This window comes from Echiichthys vipera, assembly GCF_963691815.1.
Source record: "Echiichthys vipera genome assembly, chromosome: 15".
Taxonomy (NCBI): Eukaryota; Metazoa; Chordata; class Actinopteri; order Perciformes; family Trachinidae; genus Echiichthys; species Echiichthys vipera.
Window position 1 is genome coordinate 3,865,946 of NC_139840.1, and position 24,474 is coordinate 3,890,419.

At 43.6% G+C, this 24,474-nt stretch overlaps 1 protein-coding gene across 1 annotated transcript in view; it reads right to left on the reverse strand.

The window, feature by feature from the left end:
* Positions 1-445: 445 nt before the first annotated feature.
* Positions 446-24,474, reverse strand: part of zmynd11 (zinc finger, MYND-type containing 11) — a 28,663-nt gene continuing 4,634 nt past the window's right edge. Inside the window, exons 2-16 of the mRNA XM_083928703.1 lie at positions 23,288-23,423; positions 18,469-18,628; positions 16,492-16,515; positions 12,284-12,445; positions 11,852-11,929; positions 10,641-10,733; positions 9,459-9,546; positions 9,273-9,328; positions 8,972-9,049; positions 8,693-8,811; positions 7,972-8,338; positions 6,325-6,399; positions 5,761-6,039; positions 5,486-5,671; positions 446-5,079 (exon numbers count right to left, since the gene is read on the reverse strand). Of these exons, the coding sequence (XP_083784829.1) occupies positions 4,957-5,079; positions 5,486-5,671; positions 5,761-6,039; positions 6,325-6,399; positions 7,972-8,338; positions 8,693-8,811; positions 8,972-9,049; positions 9,273-9,328; positions 9,459-9,546; positions 10,641-10,733; positions 11,852-11,929; positions 12,284-12,445; positions 16,492-16,515; positions 18,469-18,628; positions 23,288-23,418 (2,019 nt within the window). The 5' untranslated portion in view covers positions 23,419-23,423 and the 3' untranslated portion in view covers positions 446-4,956. The remainder of the gene's footprint in view (positions 5,080-5,485; positions 5,672-5,760; positions 6,040-6,324; positions 6,400-7,971; positions 8,339-8,692; positions 8,812-8,971; positions 9,050-9,272; positions 9,329-9,458; positions 9,547-10,640; positions 10,734-11,851; positions 11,930-12,283; positions 12,446-16,491; positions 16,516-18,468; positions 18,629-23,287; positions 23,424-24,474) is intronic.

Genomic DNA, 24,474 nt, shown 5'->3' on the forward strand with positions numbered 1-24,474 from the left:
ATTCCGAGCTGAAACTATTCATCTGGATCAAACCATTTTGGTGATTTGCTCTGTAGTTCATCCGTAGTTCATCAAATGATGAACTATTTACCAACAGCTACCAGGATTTACTAATCGATTAGTAGTTCAATAGGTCAAGTATCTAAAAAATGTAAAAAATAAATCAATTTATAAAGAAATGACGTTTAACATAAGTGTAAATTCAAAGGCTAAATGTGTTAAATTTACAGTGGAGATCAAAATTAGAGAACAAATGATTAATACTTGATTTATTCTTGAATACTGTTATTTTAAGTGTTCAAAATTTGATGTTTACTGCGCGGTAAAGAATAAAGAAGCATCGGTTTTAGAATAACGGACAAAACATTCAGAAATATTTCAGATTTTTCAGAAAGAGCCGTTGAAACAAAGGAACTTGTCGATACATTTATTTCCTCCATGTTAGCACATAGAATATATTTATATACATATTGCTAGCTAAAGCATAAAAAAAGATGTCAGGAGCATAGAAAATGTTAAGCCACAATGAATAGTTTACATATGGACAGAACAGAAGATGAGCGACAGGAGGTGAGGACAAAAGGAAACCGTGCACTGGTTCAATCCAGTTAGAAGGACACGAACACTCTGCGTGAGTCCGCGCAGGATATTTCAAACACTTCTCACGTAGTGTTCTGTACTAAAGTACCGCAGAGTAAGGAAAGTGAAAAGTCCGGTTACGGGCGTCGATCTCATCTGTTTACTCTCTTCTTCAAGCGTCAAAACGCTTTTAGCTCGACTGGAGTTCCAGGAAACAAACATCATTGTCATATTGCTTTACTCTGAGGGAGTGCGACCGTTTTTATTTGTACGTGATGAGAAAAGGAAAGAAAGAAAGGAAGGAAGGAAGGAAGGAAAGGAAGACAAAGGAGAAAGAGCTGGAGATACACACACCTTTACTCATGCAGTTAGAAAAACCAAAGGTACAAACTGGAATGACATCAAAAAGTTTTCCAAAAAACGTTTCACACCGAAACCTTTTTACAGCTGGATGGACAAATATAAAAACGGGGGTGGAGGGGGAGAGTGTAACAGAAAACAACCTCTACCTAAGTGTGTCGTGTTGGTTTTGAAACACTGGGATAAATGGAAGATGAAGTGGAGTTTAAAATTAATAAAAAACAAAAGAACCAAAGCAGAAACACGCGCGTACTGTAAAAGAGAGTCCGACCCCAGAGCGGGCCGGGAGCAACAGAAGCTGATATGATGATTAACGGTTGTACATTGTACAAAACTAGAAACTAACAGTCATCCAGATCACTGTGAACACAGAAAACAACGGAAATCTATTATTTGTGAATCCATTTACAATGTGCAGAGAGTACGGAGGAGGTGTTTATTTACATGTAGTGCAATGATGACGACGAGAGGGGGGGAGGAAGAGACAAAGCCTGCAGAGGAGAGCTGTGATCAACAAGAGAACTCTTTCCAGAAATCAACGATTAAAATCACATGCCGGATAAGAAGAGAGAGGTCAAACTGTACAATAACATGTTACATCTTAAAGTGATACACTTAAATGAGTTTCCATAGAAAGACTCGGGCGAGTGAGAGAAAGGGTTAAAGTCTTTAGAGTCTGGAACAACGGTTACCGTAAATTCTCAGGGACAGTGGGGCTGTTTTTGAAACGACAATAATCCGTCATTACACCACGTTAAGAGAACAGAAACCAAGCACCCTGTGTGTGTGTGTGTGTGTGTGTGTGTGTGTGTGTGTGTTGTAGACACTGACTGACAGGAGGAGGAGAGGGCAAGAGCCAATGGTGTGCGGTGTTTGGTCAGAAAGGGGCGGGGCGTGTGTGTGTGTGTGTGTGTGTGATCTTCACTGTTTTCACTTGGTGATGTGCTCCTTCACTACATGAACACACACACACTGAAGTTTATTTGGACTCAACCTCACACACACCATCCTGCTGCCACAAATACTCACTAGAGCGCCGAACGTGGATTAATCCGCCGCAGAAAATAGTCCCCACAAATGCACTAATTCCCCTTGTTTGTTTGATAAAAACTACAATGATTACGGAGTTATTGAGACTTTTAAAGAAAATAAAACTATACATTGGTGTGTTTAAGGATATACGTCTTAAGTAGGAACCAATGAGCTCGGAGCTGAGAGCCGCAGACATTATTGAGAGACGGACTCACACGTCGTTGGTTTTCTTTATGGGAGTTTTTTTTTCCACAGTAATCTAAATAAAGATTAACTGCAGATTTTGATGAAACTCTCTAAACTTCTTGTACGTATAATCCATGATAAAAGCTTTCCAGGTAAAAGAGATTTATTTAACAATGTCGTAATTCCATACTTCACACAAAGTCTAACCAAGTAATTTTTTTGTCTGCAGTGAATTAAGAAAATATAATTTGCAAATATTTTGATAATGGCTACACGGTGGTGTAGTAGTTAGCACTGTCGCCTCACAGCGAGAAGGTTCCAAGTTCGCAACCCGGCTGGGGCCTTTCTGTGTGGAGTTTGCATGTTCTCCCCGTGTCTGCGTGGGTTTTCTCCGGGTTCTCCGGTTTCCTCCCACAATCCAAAGACGTGCAGGTGTTCGGTTCATTGATGACTCTAAAATTGCCCGTAGGTGTGAATGGTTGTCTGTCTCTGTTCGTCTCTATGTGCCCTGTGATAGACTGGCGTCCGGTCCAGGGTGTTCCCCGCCTCACGCCCGATGTCAGCTGGGATCGGCTCCATGCTTAGGCACGGTACGGATGGACAGTGTGAGTGCGCCCTAAAATAACTGATATGAGAGCACACCTATAATTTCCTGTTGGTTTGAGACAGTGAAGCATTGATTTTTTTGTGTACTAACCGCAAAAAACAGTTCACATATATTAGTATATATCACGTGCTCGGGTCAGATAGTGTGTAGTATGGAATCAGGACGAGTAGTTACAGAACGTATCTTTAGTTTTGTCTATCGGCCTGTGCGTTAAGAGTTAAGAGGAACTTGATTTCTTGTATTTGAACCGCAGAAAGCATTTAACCACAACAACTAATACGTAGATCTACTTGTGTGTACAGTTAGAGCAAAATGTGGAACTTGCTCCTGAACTGATGAAGGAAGTTTGAGTTTTCATTTATCAGAAAAGAGGAGTTGGATAAAACTGCTGTGGTCTGTTTCTCTCTTGAACTGAGGTGAATAAAAAAAGGTCCTGCCCCACTATATGAGAATTTACGGTATTTTATTCGTCACGTTAACAGAAGCACAAATCGATGAACAGCAATCTGTGTAAAAAAGCGCTGCGTCTATACAGAGTATAGCTGAATGACTGTCCTCCGTTCAGTCAATCTTCATAACGGAGGAAACAGTCAACGAACTTTAAAAGTGTCACACTTCTCAAAGAAAATCAAAAAACTGGCAATTTCATTGCCCTTTAAAGAGTTTCCGAGCACCGTATCTATACACCATCGACACTCGACATCCAGTGCAGGGGGAACTATAGAAAAGATTAATTTGATCATTCACATTTGCATAAAGTTTTATATTGGTCCATCCGTCGCACTGCGTATGAAACACCAGCAAGCGTCTGGTCTTTTTTTTTGTTTTTGTTGAACCGTAATGAAAGAAACGAAAGACAAAATATGAAGCTATCAACATGCACGTCGCCTCACTGGGCGTCAGAGGATGAGAAAAGAAAGAGAGAAACAGGCACTGACCACCAACTACAGCGTAAGCAGTGAAAGAGTCGCTTCAGGTTAAGAAAAGAACAGAAGGGATATTCAAATAACCGCGGCGACGCTCGGTAAAATATACAGAAATGTTTCGTTTGCGGGAGGAAGCAGACGCGGGGAGGACTCACCATATCGTCTCAGGTAGGCTCAACAGATTTTTTTGGCAATATAACGAACAATCGGGTTAAGAAAAACAAAGTGTGCAAGAAAAAAAGGGGAAAAACTGTCAAATCATGGAACCTCTCCAAGATCCAGCTCAGGGAAGATTGCTCTAAGTTTCCCCAATTTAGAACGAATTAAAACCTTCTTTCTTTTTTTAATATCTGACTTATAAAACCTACGGTGACAGTATTAAAAAAAAAAAAAAGCCCCGAAATGTGCATAACAATATTATCACGACAATACATGGAAGATTTATTTCGTCGATGCCGTTTAACGCCGACATCGTGACCCTGTTCCCAATAAGTGACTCGAAGGACAAAGAGATTTTTTTAGGTAGAGATGATAAAAGGTGCTATCCACCGCGGCAGTTTCATGAAAAATATATATAAGAGCGTATGTGAGCGTGTCGTCCGCAAATCAACATGTGCTGCCGTTTCTTTTTCGTCTTTTTTTTAAATAGGGTTTCTCTATGAAAGCGAAGCGGGTTGGATGCTGCGATAGTATTTACGGTACCTTTTTTTCTGCAGTTTTCTTGAAAGATCCGACGGTGTGTGTGTTTGTTGCATTTACATTAAGAAAAGCGATTCTTTTTTTAAAAAAATCAGGTAATAAAAAATGTATTCGGTTAACGCTCGTCTGTCACCGCACACTTAAATAACACGTTCTCTGACACAAGCTCCAAATTAGCACTTCAGTAAAAGAAAACTCAAATTTGAGAAAAACAAGAAACCAGCGCGGGAAATCACACCGTGCTCTCGAGCAATCTGTTCACGATTCAGGGGGGGGGGGGGGGGGGTAAACAAAACGTATAGAGAAGAATCAATACAACGGGTAACATTAAATTATAGAAACAAAAACAATAGGGAACAAATTGCTCTTTTCACGCAGAGAACATCGGGTCCACAAAGTTTCCAGGAAGGCAAGTAGAGAAGTAGGGTGTGTGTGTGTGTGTGTGTGTGTGTGTGTGTGTGTGTGTGTGTGTGTGTGTGTTGTAGACACTGACTGACAGGAGGAGGAGGAGGGCAAGAGCCAATGGCGTGCTGTGTTAGGTCAGAAAAGGGGAGGGGCGGGGCGTGTTCATCTCTTCCTGCGGCAGGTCCGTTTGTGGTCGGCGTGCCAGTGCTCCTGCTGACACTTGATGGAGCAGTACGAGGTGTTCCAGCAGCAGTGGTACATGGCCTCCTCCTCGCAGTTGTAGCACTGCAAACAACCACCGACAAGTCTGCTTACAACTTCACATACGACACTTTTCAAAAGGTGAATAAAGAGAGCGTGATATAGGTAGATTATCTTGAAGACGTTGGAACATACTCCAAGTGTTGGACCCTCTTTTTTTAAACAGCACTCTTTGCATATTGAATATCCCTCTTCTACAACGACTCCCTGCTTAATTTGAGATATCAAAAATCTTCCCACGCTGCTGATTTGAGGCGCTTTTGTTAACGGCAGATATCTAAACTATTTTAAACCTTCAGTTGTTGATTCATGTTGGAGAGTAGAGGAGAACTAGAGGAAGCTGAAAAACAGCTGAATACATGTAATCATAGTAAATATGTATAATGTAGTTGTAACACAATACCATGCAGCTACTTTGTCCAGCACTCACCCACTGCTTCTTCTTGGTCTGGGAGATGAGTTGTTTGTGTTGAGCCACCACCTTCTTCACCTCCTCCACCAGCTCCTCTTTACACTTCTCCTTCACCTGCTTACACTTCCTCTCCATCTCCGTCTGAGCTCCGGCCACAGCTTTACTCACCGCCTGGCGCTTCTCCTCCTCCATCTCGGCACGGAGCTGCGTGTTCAGAGACAGACTGGGTGTTTAAACAGAGACGCTCTCACAGATGCTTTTTTTTTTTAGATCGTCAAAAACAAAACACACACCTTCTCCAGAGCTTCTCTGACGACCCTCTCCGTCTCCCTCTTGTTGTCGGCCTTCATCATCTCCTTGACGTCGTTGAAGACCTTGGTGTACTTCTCGTGGCACATGTTCTGGCAGGTGCCGTCGGTGTTGGTCTGTGTGCCGCGGTGCAGCGTGCGCGGGGACCCTCCGTTCGCCTTCTTGGTCTGCGTGGACACGGACAGCTTCTCGGGCTGCTGGGGCGCCGAAGACACAGGGATCTCCTGGCTGGAGCTCACCGCCTCCATCTCGGGCTCCGGGTCCTGGTGAAGTGACACACAATGATCGAATCACAAAGTCCAATTTTAAAAACAGCTTTTTTTAGAAAAACTTACAGACACCGTATCTGCAGGGTAAATTTGACTTGCTTACTTTACTCAGCAAGTTAATTTAAAGACCTTAATACCACAGAACAGCAAATTAACACCTGTTACACGGTTAAACTAGCCAAAGTACGAGTCAATAACATTGTTGTTGTTGTTGTTGTTGTTGCTAATACTACAACCGGGTTTGAACAGATTATTATGTGTGATGAAAATGTAACTTACACTGGCTTCTTCTTTGGGCTCGACCATTTGAGATCGACGGCTTTTCTTGGCCTTGGGCTCCAGGCTGCCTTTGAGCTGGACAAAGGGAACGAATGAAGAAATAAACATGTCATTAAAAAAAACAACCTTTTAACTGTTGACCCTGTTTTTTAATATATTATCTGTGTATCTTTGTAAAGGCAACAGGTAACTTTTAAAATAATAAAACACCTACTGCTCAGCTGCTTCTCCCAAAATCATTAATAAACGAATGTTTTCATTGTGGATCATAATAAATACCTGTACCGTGTTGTTTTAGCATGACTCACCGGATGTAGACTATGATTAGTTTACAGAAATACAAACAAGCCAGTGTTTGTTTCCCCCATATCCCAGAATGTTAACTCATGCAGCCAGATTGACATAACACTGAGGAGGTGTTGTACCAACAATGTGCAGTTCAGCCACCAGGTGGCACTGTGTGCGCTGAATTTTTAGTTTATTTTGTAACTTTTATCCCCTTCCTTTTAAAGTAAGGTATAATGTTGATCAAAACAGGTTTCACACCAAACTACCCGCTGCTTTTGGATTTGTGTTTCAGTGAATGTCTGCAGCAGCATGTGGTGGATTCATGTTTCTATCCACAGAAGTGAAAGGAAAGTACGGGAGGAGAAGGAAACCTGAGAGGCAGTTTGAACCCCAATGTAAAAAGGCGTGAAGGTTTTCTGTGTTGCGACAGTGAAAGACTGTTTGTTGTGTCAGGGCGCACTCACACTGTCCTTCCGCATCGAGCCCCGGGCTTTAGGGTACTTGTCCCCCCTCCCTCTCCCCCCGCGCCCCAGGCCCGTTTGTTCTCACACTACCTGGGCCTCACGCAAATGCTTCTTGCTGTCCATACGTCATCACGCCGTTACACGTCACACGCATTGATTGCTGTCGACTGTTTTTGAATCATTTCATCGACCAAATCTGCAGTAAACACTCCACATTTGGTCGATGAAAATATTTAAAAACAGTCGACAAGACGCACAAAAACTCTGAGGTCTATGGAAAGATTTGTAAACAAAGCGACGCATCGCGATGACGTCATCAATGCGTGTGACGTGTTACGGTGTGATGACGTATGGACAGCAAGAAGCATTTGCGCGAGGCCCAGGTAGTGTGAGTACATACGGGCCTGGTGCGCGGGGGGAGAGGGAGGGGGGACAAGTACCCTAAAGCCGGGGGCGCGGTGCGTAAGGACAGTGTGAGTGCGCCCTGAGAAACCGGAGTAAACCTTTAACCCGAATATAGTTGGGTTTTTAAATCTGTGATTCGATGTCATGAGTGTGAAAGTCACTCTTTCTGATGAATCATGATCAGACTGGAATTTCTACCATCGGTCCAGAACAATGAAAATCTCCCAGGACACATGGAACAGAAACCCTGCCTTGATAGTGGTAACAGTGCATGCCTTATAACTGCAGTGTCCCAGGTTCGTTTCCAGCCTTGGGACCATTGTTGCATTTAATACCTTTGTCTTTTTCCCCATTTCAACACTTGAATTGTCAAATATTGCAGATAATGCAAAAAAAAAAAGTTTGGTTTGGTGGAACAACAACAACTAACTAACTTCCAACAAATGTCTTGTTCAACAAATGACGAAACAATATTAAGAAGTGAACTGACCCCGCTCAGGTGTCGGACCTGCTCGTTGCTGGTGGAGGAGATGCTGGACTCTGCTTCGTCCGTCCGCTCCAGCCTTTCTGTCCTCCTGTTGCCCTCCTCCTCCTCCTCTTCCTCCTCCTCTTCCTCTTCCTCCTCCTCCTGCTGTTGCTGCTGCTGCTGCTGTCGCTGGCTCTGGCTCTGCTGCAGACTCTGGTGTGACGGCATGGTGCCTTCCTCCATCTTTGTTTTCCAAAAGCGACCCTCCCTCAGGAAGCGCTGGTAAACCTCCAGCTCCTCGCACGCTTTTTTCCAGCCGTTGCTGCGCTTCACCTGCAGCTGCTGGACGCTCACCTTGATGTCCTGGATGTTGTCTGAGGGGATCCATGCTCTGGGGAGGACAAAGAAAACAGTGCTCAAGATTCACCAAGCAGCACTGTACCTTTTGAATTCGTTTCAGTCCATTTTAATAATGTTTCTGTTCGTTCTGGAAGAAGTTTAATCTTCATTTTTAGGCAACTTCTTCAAATATGAGAAACCTGTTCTTAAAACTGTTACGGCTTTTTAAATAGTGTGAGAATAGAAACGCTCCTTGTTCTGTGTCTTCTTAAGAACAATAAATAAAAAAATAAAGACGCCCTGTAACACTAAGGACAAAACCGATCTGAACCCAAGGAGCTGGTACGCAGCAAAGACCGGTCTAACAAAGATGAGATGCTGTGTGTTGTGTGCCAGCTGTGCTAACCTCTGATGCTGGTGGCCAAAGAAGCGTACGTCCACCTGGTTCTCATCCCTCTGAAGGACTTTGGCCGGCCAGTAGCCGAATCCTTTCATCTTGGCCCACACCAAGTCATGGTTGGGGCTCTGCCGAGGTAACACACACACACAAAGAAACCTAATGGACCAAAGCGCCGACCCAGCAGAGGCTTTCTAACAAAGCTAAACTCAGCCGCAGTTTACATCTGTTACCAAAGTGCAGTGAAGCTGTAGTTTGGCCTGCTGGAGCAGGTGTGCTTGTACTCACACAGGGGTAACAGAACCAGTTGTCCGGCCGGGCGTTGGACAGGTAGAAACAGTTCTTACACAACAACAACTCATTCAACTGGAACAGAAAGGACAGAGGAGGAAAGAAGGGAGAAAAGATGCAGGAAGGAGAGAAGGAGAAGTTTAATGCACAAGAAACTTTGACAACTTTTTTGAACAAATCGGAAGTGAACACAAATTTAAACATCAAAGGAGATGTATATTTAGAACCTCTTAACCTCATTAGTTAAAGTAATCTCACTGCTTTGAACCGCGAGAGAGAAAAAATAAAGCAATGGTACCTCGTGGCATGTGTCGCTAAAGAGCAGCCGTGCAATCTCCGCCTGGTCGCTGTGAACTGACACAAGCAATACAGAAAACGCTCAATAAAATGGGTTTTGTATGATGACTCGTTCTTAACATGAAGTATCGACAATAACAAATCAGAACTAAATCCCAACGTGCCATTGATTCAAACTCTGACCCACCTCCATACAAGATGGCAGTGTTGTGAACGATCAGCTGAGCGTCTGCTTTGAACTCCTCAAAGGTTTTATACTTTCCTTCAGACAGGTTCTGAGAGAGAGACACACACAGAGTGGAGTTTTGAATCAATCACTTATTCAGATAAACATTGCTCTGCATTTACAATAGTTTGCAACAGAAACATTTACTTTAAAACACCTAAAAAAAATTGATAAAACGTCAAAATCCCACACATTTTGAAAAAAAAAAAGAGAGAAAGAGACGGACAAACAGTCCAAGACAGAGGGACGGACAGAGAGGGCACAAGTACAAAGAGGTCTATTAACATGATGTGTGTGTGTGTGTGTGTGTGTGTGTGTGTGTGTGTGTGTGTGTGTGTGTGTGTGTGTGTGTGTGTGTGTGTGTGTGTGTTCTTCGCTGTTTTCACTTGGTGACGTGTTCCTTGACTACATTAACACACACTGAAGTTTATTTGGACTCAATCTCACACACCATCCTGCTGCCACAAATACTCAGTAGAGCGCCAAATGAGAAGTAATCCGCCGCTGAAAATAGTCCCCAGAAATGCACTAATTCCCCTTGTTTGTTTGATAAAAACTACAATGATTACTGAGTTATTGAGACTTTAAAGAAAATAAAACTATACAATGGTAAGTATAGTTTTTTTTTAAGTAGGAGCCAATGAGCTCGGAGCTGAGAGCCGCAGACATTATTGAGAGACGGACTCACACGTTGTTGGTTTTGGTCTTCTTTATGGGAGTTTTTTTTTCCACAGTAATCTAAATAAAGAATAACTCCAGATTTTGCTTTAGGCGGCTGCTTATGAAACTGTGTGTGTGTGTGTGTGTGTGTGTGTGTGTGTGTGTGTGTGTGTGTGTGTGTGTGTGTGTGTGTGTGTGTGTTTGGTGTTTAGTGACCGACATGCAAGAGATCCAGGAGAGGGCAGTATACTTATAATTCACGCTATCACCACCCCGTTAATAGCTAATTCAGTATACACTTTGTGGAAATTTGCATAACAAATATGTGCAAAAAAACAGGGCAGTTGTCTCAATTTTTCTATGTTATTAAATTAGAAACCAGTGTGAGTGTGTGTGTGTGTGGGGGGGGGGATTAGATGAATGAATAAATGAAGTAGAAACACATTAGTCAGTAAATGAAAACGATGCTGGGCATGATGTTACCTCCTGGATGTTTGAGACTTCCAGCGCAGTGTGGATCAGCCGTTTGTACATGGGGTGTTTAGTGTCTTTGCCTTTCTTGTGCAGGTCCACCGCCTGCAAATGCAGAGGAGATGATTTAACACCATTTTATAGAGAGAAGGGAGGAGGGGGAGTGTGAGACGGAAGGGACATGGAAGAAACAGGAGAGGGGAGGAGGGGGAGCGTTAGACGAAAGGGACATGGAAGACACATGGAGGGCAACTGATGAGATTTGAGAACATTTTTATCAGAAGTGTTGGGACGAAAGGAGGGGAGAACAAGAGAGGTGGAGAGGGAAAAGGTAATGAGATTTAACACAACTTTAATAGAGTGGAGGTTGGGGAGATACAGGGAAGAGAGAAGAAGGAGAGATTGAAGAAGGGATACAGATGATGATGATGATGGAGGATGAAGGGGATATTCTTTCCTAGTAAGGGGAGGGGTGAGGGTTACTGTGGGTATTTATACTTAAAAAAAACACAGCAGAAGCCACAACCACAGACTGACTAAAGCACTGAGGGATCAAGTCGAACTAAAAGGACAGAGACGCTGCTTCCTTCTGCCGAAAATCACGCTCTAATGGGTTTCAAATGTATTGTTAATAATCCTTTCATCATTTAAAGAAAGAAAATAATATATATATAATTTGAGATAGTTCAGTTCAGTATGTTTGAGTGGCAGCTCGAGCAGCACGAGCACGAGGCCTACGGCGGTTCTGAGGTCATTTCCTGTGCGCCTGTTGGGACGTAGAAAAAAGAAGGAGGGGCCATGCGCAGACATTTCAAACAATGGCGGCGAAAGGTTCACGTTGGTGTGATGCGGAGGTGGAGTGTTTACTGCAGATTTGGTCGATGAAAAGATTCAAAAACAGTCGACAAGACGCACAAAAACTCTGAGGTCTACGAAAAGATCTGGAAACAAGCCACGCATCGCGATGACGTCATCAATGCGTGTGACTTGTTACGGCGTGATGACGTATGGACAGCAAGAAGCATTGGCCGAGGCCCAGGTAGTGTGAGTACAAACGGGCCTGGGGCGTGGGGGGAGAGGGAGGGGGGGACAAGTACCCTAAAGCCCGGGGCGCGGTGCGGAAGGACAGTGTGAGAGCGCCCTAAGAAACATGACTTGGGATTCAGAAAACAATCTACAACAGCAAAAATAATAGGTAGAAATAAATGCATGTTTGTTCTCACCCTCTCTTTCATACGCTGGACGATGAAGCGCAGGTATTTACTCATCTCCTGTTTGTTCAGGTTCTTCTTTTTACTGCCCTGCAGGAAGGAAAGAAGGAAGGAGGGATGATGTGGAGAAAGAGGAAAGAGAGAGGGTTTACATTAGGTCTGTTCCGTGGGTTTTCTCCGGGTTCTCCGGTTTCCTCCCACAGTCCAAAAACATGCACGTGTTAGGTTCATTGATGACTCTGAAAATTGCCCTTAGGTGTGAATGGTTGACTGTCGTCTCTATGTGCCCCGTGATAGACTGGCGTCCTGTCCAGGGTGGACCCCGCCTCACGCCTGATGTCAGCGTGGTTCGGTGTATTCTTTAACTTGGTTTGTCCCTGACCTTAAACCTACCCTTAATCCTCAAACACAATAAACAAAAACAGTTCCTGTAGGAGAACTTACTCTGCAGACGACACACTGCCAGTGGGATCCTCCATCTCTGGGCTTGTACTCCTCCGACAGACATTTGAGGTGGTAAACCCGGAAGCAGTCGTCACATGAGAGGACGTCGCCCGGTAGGTGACACTCGAAGCAGTACCAGTCGTGGCTCTCTGCCTCCCACTCCTGCAGGGAAGACACAGCAGAACACAAGTTTGGGTGACCCCCCCCTCCAACCCGCAAACCAAAGCAGGGGGAGGAAACAACATACGTCATCCTCCATCCTTTAATAAAGACTAGGACTGACTGGACTCCTGACTGTCAGGGTGTTTCAGGTTTGATCCCACACCACTGACACTCATATTTCTTCTGTGATTATGAATTTGTATAAGGCTCGTGTGATCGCTGTGATGCTTTTAAATTGATTTCTTGAGGAAAACACACTGAGTTAAAAGTATCAAGTTAAGTTAAAGATGAATAAAAAAAGAACATAAACTGTTAAAAGTGACTGAAAGGTTTGCATGCCACTACGTTTTAGTTACTACAGTTCCAAAATGCACCGATCCAAATTCAAGTGATGTTATTTACTCACTCGCTGTGTGCTTGAATCTTAATACACACATACTGCAGCAATAGTTTTCATCATGGGGTTCAAGTGAAGGGCACAGAAGTGGGAAGTATGAACCGCTACAAAATCAACTACTTATCAACCTGTCAAGAATCCAACTCCTCCCACTCACAGTCTGGACCCACTCAGTAGGGGAGGGTGCCGCTCAATAAAAGCTCAGAGAAAAAGTCTCTTTCTTGATCTTTTCTCCATGTGTCCATGTGCTGGAGGGTTGGTTTGAGCTGGAGGAAGCACACTAGAATTGCAGCGATGATCAGGTAGAACTTTCCCTTAAAAAGTCTAAGTTGACAAGAGGTTACTCGAGGCTGTGGTTTTGATCACAGAAGAACAGAACATCTTACCGAGAACGCGCTTTCCTAAATAACCCTGACGAGTCTTAAGAAGGCTTTAACGCACACTGCGACAGCAACATACAGATTTAGTCCAAGTCCCTCTGTCGGAAGCGTATGGGTGAAACAAGCCCAAACGCAGCCATAAATAGTCACGAGGACAAAAGGAGCGAGGACAGCTCTGACATCCGTGCTGCCAGCTCTGATCAGAAGCAGGTCTGGCAGCAGGAGGAAGCACTCAACAGCGGTTCATTCGGGGCTTTTTTAAAAGGATAATCTAAAACGGTTATGCCTGCCCCACACTAAAGGATTCTGAAAATCTTAACAGATGTTAAAAATGTGAGAGACCCCTCACATAATGACATGTAATGATACATTTAGTAGTTTTGTTCCTGTAGTGTGTAAAGAGCAACAACTCGGGCCAAAACAGCGCGATAGCAGCATGACAGTCATTAGGATCAGGTGTGAAGGGAGAAACTTAAAACATGGAGGGTGGCAGGCTCAAAAGCGCCCTGATTCTCAGTTGTGGCCAGTAATAGTTACCAGAATCACACATGCTTTAACTTTTTACCACCCGTGGGACACTAGTACAAACAAATCTGTGATAGGTCCATTGATAGAAAAGATATCACTATTTCCAGCTTCTCAAAAGTAAACGATTTGTTGCTTTTCTCAGTTAATTAATCAATATAAATACCTATGCGAGTAATTTAGAGATGTCACCTACAGCTTTGGGAAGTTGTGACGGCAAAGTAAATGATCACTAGTTGCAGCCCTTAGAGCCCCTAGGGCCCAGTCATCATGGTCAGAGCACATTATCACTCCAAAAGGCTCATCTGGGAACAGAAGAGTCCACATTAAGTGCAATCGCTGTGGTCACATATTCCCCTATGATCAGAACTTCTCGAGGGTCGACTAGTAAAGCCCATCTGGGCGAAGAAGAAGAAGAATAGAAGAATTCCTTTTATTTATCCCGCAAGGGAAATTCAATTTTCCATGCTCTGGAATCTATCCACTGATTCGTGGAAAGGACGTGTAATTCTGCAGACTCTTCACCCACACAAACACTTGACAATATAGAAATGGTCCTCGTGTTCTGTTGAATGTCAAGAGGCACTTCACTATTGTTGGGCTGTCTGATGAAAGACGAGTGGCCGACTTCAAAAGGCTGGTGCTCTCTGAGCCAAGGACGCGGTGTCTGTGGATCCAAAGCACCGTGAGTTTGGCCTTATCGTCACAGCGACCTAATGTTTGAGACTGAACGTGAAATATTTTTGAACTTTGATTCCCATTGTGAAAAGATTATTGTGGTTTTCTAATGGTTTGCAAAATCTACCAACTAAATAGTGAAAAGACAAAACCGGAAAATCTGCCTTTGGGTTCAAACCACTTCTCTAAACATCCGTTAAATACCTCAGTGCTTTTTGGAGGGAGAAATGGGCCTCGACTAAAAAGCTGCCAACAAGGGCAGGGACTTGGAATAGTGATAGAGGAGGAGTTCAGGCAGCCAGAAGGTTGGCTGCCTTCAGCCATCTCCCCACTACTTTCCTACTCTGGTTAACAGCTCTGCACTGTCCGTGTCAAGCTGGGACACGCCGCAGCGCCCAGCGAGGCTGAGCAGCAGGGTTAGCATGCCTTCTAATGACCTGCACAAAAACAACCCCGTGATCCTGCTCGTTTCAGAGGTAAACTGCTTAACTTGTCGTCTGCAGATCCACATTAACCTGACTGTAACTAAGTATATGCACTTTTGCAAGTTTGACCAAGATTTCTACGGGTTTTTATCTCCTAAAAACTCTTTCCAGACACTCATTTCATGATGTATATTATACTATTACTAACAGTGTTTGAACACAATTCAAATGCAACCCTGTCAAACTAACAGGTATTAAATAATAATAAGAGTATAAGAGTTACTGTCAAACCACATCAACACATTGTAGCATGTTCATTGTCATGCATCACAAGAGTGCAAATTCAAGTTAGTGTAACCATCAAACAATGAAATTCATCCTAAAATATGCTACATTTAGGTTATGAACACAGAAAAAAAGGTCATAATTTGGGCAAACCTGGATTGAATCCAATCTGACTCGAGGCAGTGCATTTAAAACTTGTTTTAAAGAAGTTGAATATTGAATATAATATCTTTAAATGTTATGTTGTAATGCTGTGGTTATCTGTTTGAGGAGTAAATATTCCTGAGGTCAACACAAGGACACTGCACATGCCAGCTGGATTGAATCCAGGCACCCGTGGAGGGAGAGCTCCCTCCATCCAGCAACTGCTTCGTGGTGCTTCTCACATTCAAACTCCCGTCCGCTGAGTGATCGCTAAACCTGAAAGAACCAGTCGGTTGTGTTACGAGCAGCAGGCACGGAGAGAACGAAAAGAGCACAACCACACAAACCACAACCACACCTCCTTCCCTCGCCTCCACCCGTCTCATCAATTGAAAATGAAGAAAAAAAGAAATCACACATGCCAGACAGAAGTTAGGATTATGGCAGAACACACCCACTTCTGAGGAGAACTACAACTACCAAGACCAAAATACTACGAACGCACAGATGCTTGCTACCAACCTGCGGCTATGCTAGCATTGCTTGTCGTCTCATTCAATAAAAAAAAACACTGATTAGAGTTCAAGCTGTAATTGACACTTGATATTTGACTGGATACAGCTTTGGGCTGTACCAAGTGACTGTTTGTGTTTTGAAATCAAGCAACCGCACATCTGTAGATAAGTAGCTCGCACGTTTCATCAAGATCACCGATCACTTCCGCAAGAAATTTGGCCAAGTAGGAACAGCGCTGCGATGGATTTTCATGAAGCTTTTTCACAGCAGAACTGAATGACAGCAAGTAGCTTCTGGCAGTGTGTTTGAAATAATGTCGTGTGGGACATTTCCAAAAGGAAAACGGATACGTTTTCAATGTTCACCTTCTGTGATCACTTTGTTTAAGGTGGAAAGAGCGGACTTGAGCTCAAGCATAGAATGCTTTCTATACAAATGTAGTGTAGTCTAGCTTTAGCGCTAACCAGAACAAACTGCATGCCGTTTAGTTTTTCTGCAGCCTGCTGAAAAGATTCACTTAAATCCCCGACAGCATTGCAAGTGGCAGGACTGATTTCTCACTGAATGATGTTAGTTGAAAGGGGAGGAGGAGGAGGAGGAGGAGGAGGAGGAGGAGGAGGAGGAGGAGGAGGGGGATGACGGGTTTCAGATGAGGAAACAAACCCTGAATTTGTAAAATAACAATGCAGCCCTTACCTTGCTTCCCTCGGCTTTCGGCTCCTGTGATTGCAAGTGATTCAGAGAGTAGTGTTTAAAAGTCCTGCCGCTAAAAACGACCTGAGCTCCGCTGGACAGTGTTGTGTCGTAAGGGAGAGGGTTGTTTTTTTTCAGTCACATGAATATTTTGCGGTGACACCACAACAGTACAGACAGTTCGACAACAATTAAAGTCCCCAATCTTGCGTGCTTCTTTCCACGATTTCATGACTCCCGTTCTGGCCTCAACAGAACAGGAGTCATGAATAACTTTGGATGCAAAGATTGTATCTACAAAGTGTATCTATTCCTTATCATGCAAGTCCTGCATGTCAGTTTCTTTCTTAAAAATCACTTATATAGTTTAGGAAAGCATAACAGATACTGACAGGGTGTTAGCACCCTGGTGCCAAAAGCACTGGGATTCAAGCAGCCACCAAATACATGTTAATGTCACGTGCACAGTCATCGATTAAGTTCTCTTTGCATTACAAATGGCAGAAGGCGTGAGGCTTCTCCCAAGGTAGTGGCCATATGCTGTGAAATAACCAGGGAAATAAGAGAAAAGGAAAACAAGGACTTCAAAAAAAGAAAAATACTTCTATAATACATAAGCCTGTGAATGTTCTCATTCGTCCAGGTCGTCGTTATCCTCAAAGCAATTTCAGTCAAAAGCAACTGGACTTGGTTATTTGTCTAGGAAGACGTTTCACCTCTCATCCAAGAGGCTTCATCACTAAAGAAGTCGAAACCAACGACTGCCACTCTAACGACAGGCGTTGGCACTTGGAGCACAAAGGGTTCCAGTGACATCATCGGCCTTGTGAGAGGTTAAATACCTGGATCTCACACCAGTTAGTTGGACCAGTCTGGTCCTGGTCCTGGTCCAGTCCCAGCCTGGTCAGATGCGTACATGAACTGATGAAGCCTCTTGGATGAGAGGTGAAACGTCAAGTTGCTTTTGACTGAAATTGCTTTGAGGATTCTATAATACATATTTAACTGTGTCTATTTACATGTGCAGAGAACCAAATCAGCTGTTCTACCTCATGTTTTTCGAGTACTTCATCATCTCGATCCCTGTAAATGTTTGCACCTATAACGCCTTTGTGCTGTGTTCATACTGTGGGCAACTTGACAGACGGGCGGCTACGCCCTGACGATATCTGTGTGCTGGTCTTAAACAGGCCTCCTGCGGCAACTTCATCACTTAGAAAGGTTTTTTTTATTGTTTTGTAGCCAATCGGCCTGTTTCCTGCTGCTCTGATCTTCATCATTCTGAAAATAGTATTATAGCTCAGACGGTTTCATTTACTTTTTATTTTCTTCATGAATCATTTTTGTTTCCGTCAGGTATCTCAGGTCATACAATAAAAATAAACTGACGCAGTGACGTGGAACTTGGAAACTAAACCGGGGAAACAAATAAAACTGACACCCCCATAAATGCCAATGACACATGCAGTCATTCTACGAGGATTTTACATCTGTTTAGTATTATTGTAATCTTTCAAGGAGCTGCCGACAATAACTTCATTCAATAATCAACTAACTATTAACTAACTGAGGCATGACTTTCACACTTTCTCTGGTTCAAGCTCATCAAATATCTGCTTTTCCACATTATTACATCATTGAAAATGTCTTATATTTGAAAGAAATGTAATGTCATCATATTTGACTCTAGGAAATTCTGATTTACTGTTTTCTGCTGTTGTAATAATCCAAAAACGACGACGTGACAAATCTTGTCATGAGACAAAATCCCATCGGTGGGGAAACAATGCATCGTGTTGGCCGTTAGAGGCCAGTGAAAGCAAAGTTATTTAGTTGTCATTAAACATTCAGCGATTTGTGAAAAGCTGGACTCTGATGAAGAGGCTCACATTGTAAACATGCCTTTTCTCTTTTGGTGACCAATAACAAAGAATCTAGAAAAAGGACTCACTGTTCACTGTTAGGAACCTGAAAACTTACCATCTCATCGCCGGGCAGCCAGTACCCTTCCTGCTCAATGCCGGCCTTCGAGCCCTTGCAGCCAACGGTCAGGGTCTCCACCACCAGGCCATCCTTCACGGCCAAGCTTAGCTGTCTGGCAGTCTCCTTAGGGTGCATGCCGAACACACGGCTCAGGTACCTGGGCAGGTGGAGGTTGAGAAGTAAATGACCTATGTGTGTATGCACGGTTCCCTCACTATATTACAAGCCCCGTGGCAGGACAGGCCTAAGCAGATGACTGGCTTAACCCTTCCATGGCTACTTTTGAGGTTTGGGGGACGGGGGATGTTCAGAGGGAGACAGCCGGTCAACAGTCGATGAACAATGATCTTAGGGTGGAACCTGAAGATTCATTTGAGATGTAGCTCAGCACTGTGTCAAGTTCTTCTATTCATACATCATTAATTAATTAAATACATTGTAAGAGCGTAGTACATTAAAATTCAGTATATGATGCACATTCTAATGGTAAATGGTCTTGTACTTATAGAGCGCCTTTCTAGTCTTCTGACTACTCAAGGCGCTTTCACAGTGTTTGTCACATTCACCCATTCACACAGACATTCACACTGATGGCAGTGGACAATCTACAGACCATCCATTCTTATATAACCATTCACACAACATTTACACACCCATGCGCAGCACAGGGAGCAATTCGGGGTTCAGTGTCTTGCCCAAGGACACTTCGACATGTGGACCCGGGGAGGTTGGGATCGAACCGCCATTCTCTCAAATGGAGGACGACCCACTCTTCCTCTGAGCCACAGTCGCCCTAATGCTCTATTGTGTCTCATAATTTGTTGCAGCAATTTTTGGGTTGATGCCATTTGTTACACAGATTTGGTGCTAAAGTTAAGCATTTTTACCCCTCGAGAATCTGGAGATTTCTATAAGAATTGCATTTTTTGGGGATTGGAGGGCAAGAATTGTCAGTATACCTATAAGGAATTCCATCCATCTTCTGAACGCTCCAGGTTTTGAGTTGGTGGTTGTAAAGTTTCATGAGGCTGTGATTATCCTAGAGGCCACAACGGATCATTTTATACAGTGGGCTCAGGTTTTAAAAAATGCTCTCACTACGATTAAACAGCTACTATGGGAACCAACATCATCACACATAAAAACAATTGGGCTCATTGAATCCACAAGTCAGTACCAATTTATGCATTTCAAGACTGTGTATGGACTCCAGTCTGCAGACATATTCAGATGGTCCATATTAGAATAGGCCGAAAAAGCACATTTGTGCTGCAGGACAAAAAGTGAGTGTGCCGAGGTACATTTTGCTCTCTTTTCTGTTCACACTCCCAAACGGCCCTCTCCCTGTGTCAGAGCTTCACACACACTCACACAGCGACGGTGAGATGATACTCATGTCTGAGTATGACGTTACTTAGGACTAGCGTTGTGAACGCAGCGGTGCAGTGTGTACGGTTTATTTTTAGTGAATAAATGTGATGTGTCCTGAAGACACAAGCAAAGTCCCTGCGACAAAAAAAAAAACCATACCTTGATTAGTGCATCGAGTGGTTCAGTAAAGGTGAATCGTTAGACTTGCCACTCACATAGTAATTATGAGCTGCTCCGCTGAGGGCTGTTGTTATCAAATATTAAAATGCAAATGGTTGCTGTACCGAACCAGCTTGAATGACTTAACTGAAAATCAGATTTGTAATTTCCCACTAACAATACCCCAAAGCTACATAAATGATATTCACACTGCCCATTACACAGATTAGAGATACATGTGCTCTGAAATTACAAGCAGGGGCAGTCCTCCTCATTTACTTCCTCATCCGAACCATTTCAAACAAGGGACTGCTTCATTCCTGCAGCTGCCTGCTGACTGGCAGTAAACCTCTTTGAGCAAGGTCATGTATCCTCAACGGTGGCAGACAGCCAACACACAGAATATGTCAGTGGGGAATGAGGTGAGAGTCTGTATTTACGCCGAGTGGAAATGGAGATCTCTCTCATGTGTCTGTGAACATAAGTCAGACTGGATTACTTAAAACAAAAGATGTTAAAACCGAGGTACCGGGCTGCCGATGAGACTACACCAGGCTGCCAGAAATAAAACAATAGAAGATTTTTTTGAAAAGCCATAAGACTTTTCTATTTTTCGCCCCTTTCACAGCCGTTTGGTTGCGGGGCTGTGTGTGTGAACGCAGTAGTGATGCGCGAGTCGACACACAGGAGGGTCAAAAAGTGACAAAGCGTTCAGTTTGGTTTGCCTAAGTTATGTTTCTTTCTCTCTCTCAAAACACAGACTCAAAGATGGGGGGGGGGGGGGTCCTCTCCACCAGCAGCTGGGTTTATGAGAAATTTATGAAAAGAAACTGTTCGACTCCAAAGGCTACAGACGGTTAACTTGGTACAATTCACTGTTAGCTGAGCTACGTCAGGTCTCCCACTCTGCTTCGCTGTTGACCCACTGACACTGTGTCTGTGTGGAAGAGTACCAGCCCTGCCGACACCAACAGAGTAGATCCTGCAGCGTCATAGAGAATCACACCAAAACATTAAAAAGGGCCGATAATACAACCGGTAATGTAGCGCCTATAATACAGCCTTTATTTGGCTTTTTTATTTCTAAACAGAACTTTTATTTTGAGCTTGCTATTGCCTCTTTAAGACAGTAACGTCAGCCGAGATCACCGGGCCCCCAACCCCCCGGGAAGTCTGGTTATTATATTTAACTGGCTGATCATTTTGACTATAAAACGTTTGCTTAAAAATAATCTGAAGTTCAGGAACTTCACAGTCGGTTAAAGGCACTCCAGGTTGTGTAAATTAGCCATTACCTTTGAGAATGATTAACTAATTGGCTCTGAGCAGCCGACTGCTGTTGCTGCTGCTGTACGAGATGATTACATTTCTATCATGTGAGAGAAAGCAGTTCACTATTTGCCCAAGCCTTGCTGATTTTAGTCTCCTCCATTCCCACAAAACCAAAGTTATCACCCCCCCCTTAGACACAAAGCCCATTTGGTGAAATTAAGCTGGGTGGGTAGCCTTTGTGTGCCACTACTTACTGCTGCCATGGTAACAGCCGCTTGCCACTGGGTATTGATTTGGCAAGCAGCCAGCTCCAAGGTGCTCGCTAACTTTCCACGAGATGTTCCATTTAGTCTCTGCTCCATGTCTGTCGTGGAGGATTGGTCGTCCGTTTGCATAGTTTGAACAATGTGAGATTCACGCCTCGGATAACGTAATGATGCTTAAAGCGCCATCAACCCAACCTGGGGTGTGTGTGTCTAATATAGGGTGGCTGACTAATGGTTGAAGGATGTCAGAACTCCAACAGCTGTCAATCAAACTATTGATTGCTGCCTTTTATTGAGTTCAAACGAGGCTCAACACAACATCAAAACATTTTCTTAGCTTAAACACATTAAGGGCGCACTCACACTGTCCTTCCGCACCCGGCCAAAACAGGTTTTTCGGGTAGAGCCTAGTGCGTTTGAGCAGTGTGAGTGAACCGCTCCGCGCATAACTGCAGACAGTTGGCCTTCCACAGCCCGTCTGGAGAGGTGGGCTTTTGTAGAGCGCGTTTGCACATGTACGAGCACGAGAGTGCGCACGTGTACGGGCACAAGCACCACGCCTATATAAATATATATATATATATAATAATTAGGGACGTGGTCTCTTGAATGACAGCTAGCCTCTGGCCCTCAGTTCTCCTCGGAGGTAAACGTCAGCCTGATGGACGTATGCCCCTCCCCCCAACGTCACATACATTCCCTTTTTAGGTAAGAGGAAATGAGGCGTTAAAGTCTGACAAGATGGCGACTCCCGTAGGCTGAGGACGATTGGATCATGTTTAAAGAGCGGACCTTGACGAAAAGGAAACCCAAGGAAATCATGATAGCATGTGTCACTACTTCCTGTCCTTTTTTAAAGTAAATGACCGATTGATCATTTTAAAAATGTGTCACTAGACTGAATGAAAACAGTCGGTTGCACTCCTACACATATATTTAATTATATAATTGTGAGTTATTCAGCTACCAAGTACAGAGATTTAATTCAAAGTCAAATCATTTCAAAGTTAACGTAGACGGCGCATTTAGGGAAACGATTCGAGTAACACAACAGGTCCACATATAGCAGGTTCAAGTAATGGCATGTCTGTGTTTGGAGAGTTTTTTCTCCCCTCAGGTCATCACCGTGCTGATGTGAATCACCTGAAACCCTTTGAAGAGGGAGTGGTTAGGGAATACCTTGCTTAAAGACATGTAAGTAGGCCAGACCATAAAAGTTTATTTTTTCTGTTAAAGACCCCTTCCTGAGACAAAAGGACATTGCGTTTTTAACTTATTTTTAAACATGTACGTCCCAAAGGAAGAGAGCCTAAAAATATAACATATTAACTGTTTCAAAACCTCATAAGTGTACCCCCCCCCCCCTCTTCTCCTCACTCTTCTCCGTGTCTCCTATAACTTTATGTCGTACAACAAAAACGTGAATGCAGGAAATTGGACATTGTTTGAAGAAGGACACGTGGCCGTTGACTCAAATGTCCCTTTTCAGTGCTGTGAACATCATAAAGAAAATCCCATTGGTCTCATCTGTGTGGGGCTGGTTAGATTTAACTCAAGGGAGACATATTTTCCACTATCAGCTGATGATACCAGAGCGTCCCTGCATGGTGGATCAGTGTAATTTATAAATTTAGCCGAACCCTTTCAAGTATCCTTCAACAGAGGGCGTGAACTTTAGTGAAAGAGCAACGCACTGACATAGCATGACAGACGACAGATCACATCAACCCAGCCTGCGGTTAACTTACTTGGAGATCCTGTCCATGTTTGCAATTTGTTTCTGGTTGCGGACTACCTCGATGGCCGCCCACACATACTGGACCACCTTGGGGTCCGCCTGCCTCTTCTTCACCACACGCGACATGATTTCCTTATTCATCTCAACTGTGAGGAAACAAAGGAATGATAAATAAACCTGATGTAGTACCTGATGAAAAACTCCTTCCATCATCAACATCATCGAGTTCTAAGCGTGTGAGATAAAGCGTCTTATTGATTTGCACCATGGTTTCAAACATCCAGCTCTTTTTGGGTGCAGCGTTGTAATTCTAAAGCCATTATGTTAAATCTAAAAGCACATCCTTAACTAATCATGCTTGACTTAACACTCACATGCGGTAAGAAAACTACTCTCCCAGCCATTAAGTGTGGCTGCTGGATGATCGAATGAAGCTAACTTTTAGAGAAGATTCAAAAAGAAAAACTTCCCTTCTGCAACCTTTCTGCTTGAAATGCTTGAGCCAAACTACATGTTATGTTTTTATAACATTTAAATGTCATACAAATATGAGTTGGGTGGGATATCCTCAGATTTTTGTTACCTCTCTCCCTGCTTTTCCCTCCTCATCTTATTTAGCTGTTATTATTGTCCCTATGCGGACTGAATGTCACGTGGATACTTGTATTACACATCCTTAAACCTTATAACTGAGCAATAACTTAATCCTTTTTACATCTCATCTCATCTTCATCCGCTTATCCGGGGTCAGGTCGCGGGGGCAGCAGCTTTAGCAGGGGACCCCAAACTTTCCTTTCCCGGGCCACATTAACCAGCTCTAACTGGGGGATCCTGAGGCGTTCCCAGGCCAGTGTGGAGATCTAATCTCTCCACCTGGTCCTGGGTCTTCCCCGAGGCCTCCTCCCAGCTGGACGTGCCTGGAACACCTCCCTAGGGAGGCGCCCAGGGGGAATATGTGTAGGATGTTGGTGCCCAAGTCATTTGTTTCAAACAATGCAAACAAGATTTGAGATGATTTGAGGTACAGCTCCTGGGGAATGGAATAGTGTGGAAGCTTTGAGAAGAGCTCCAAGGAATATTTGTTGCGACCCATGTTCACTCTTGATGCTTGGGGGTCAGTCAAACTAAAGATACAAACGTGTTTTGGCGGTAGACACTAATGGGGCTTTTCCACTGCATGGTATCAGCTCAAGTCGC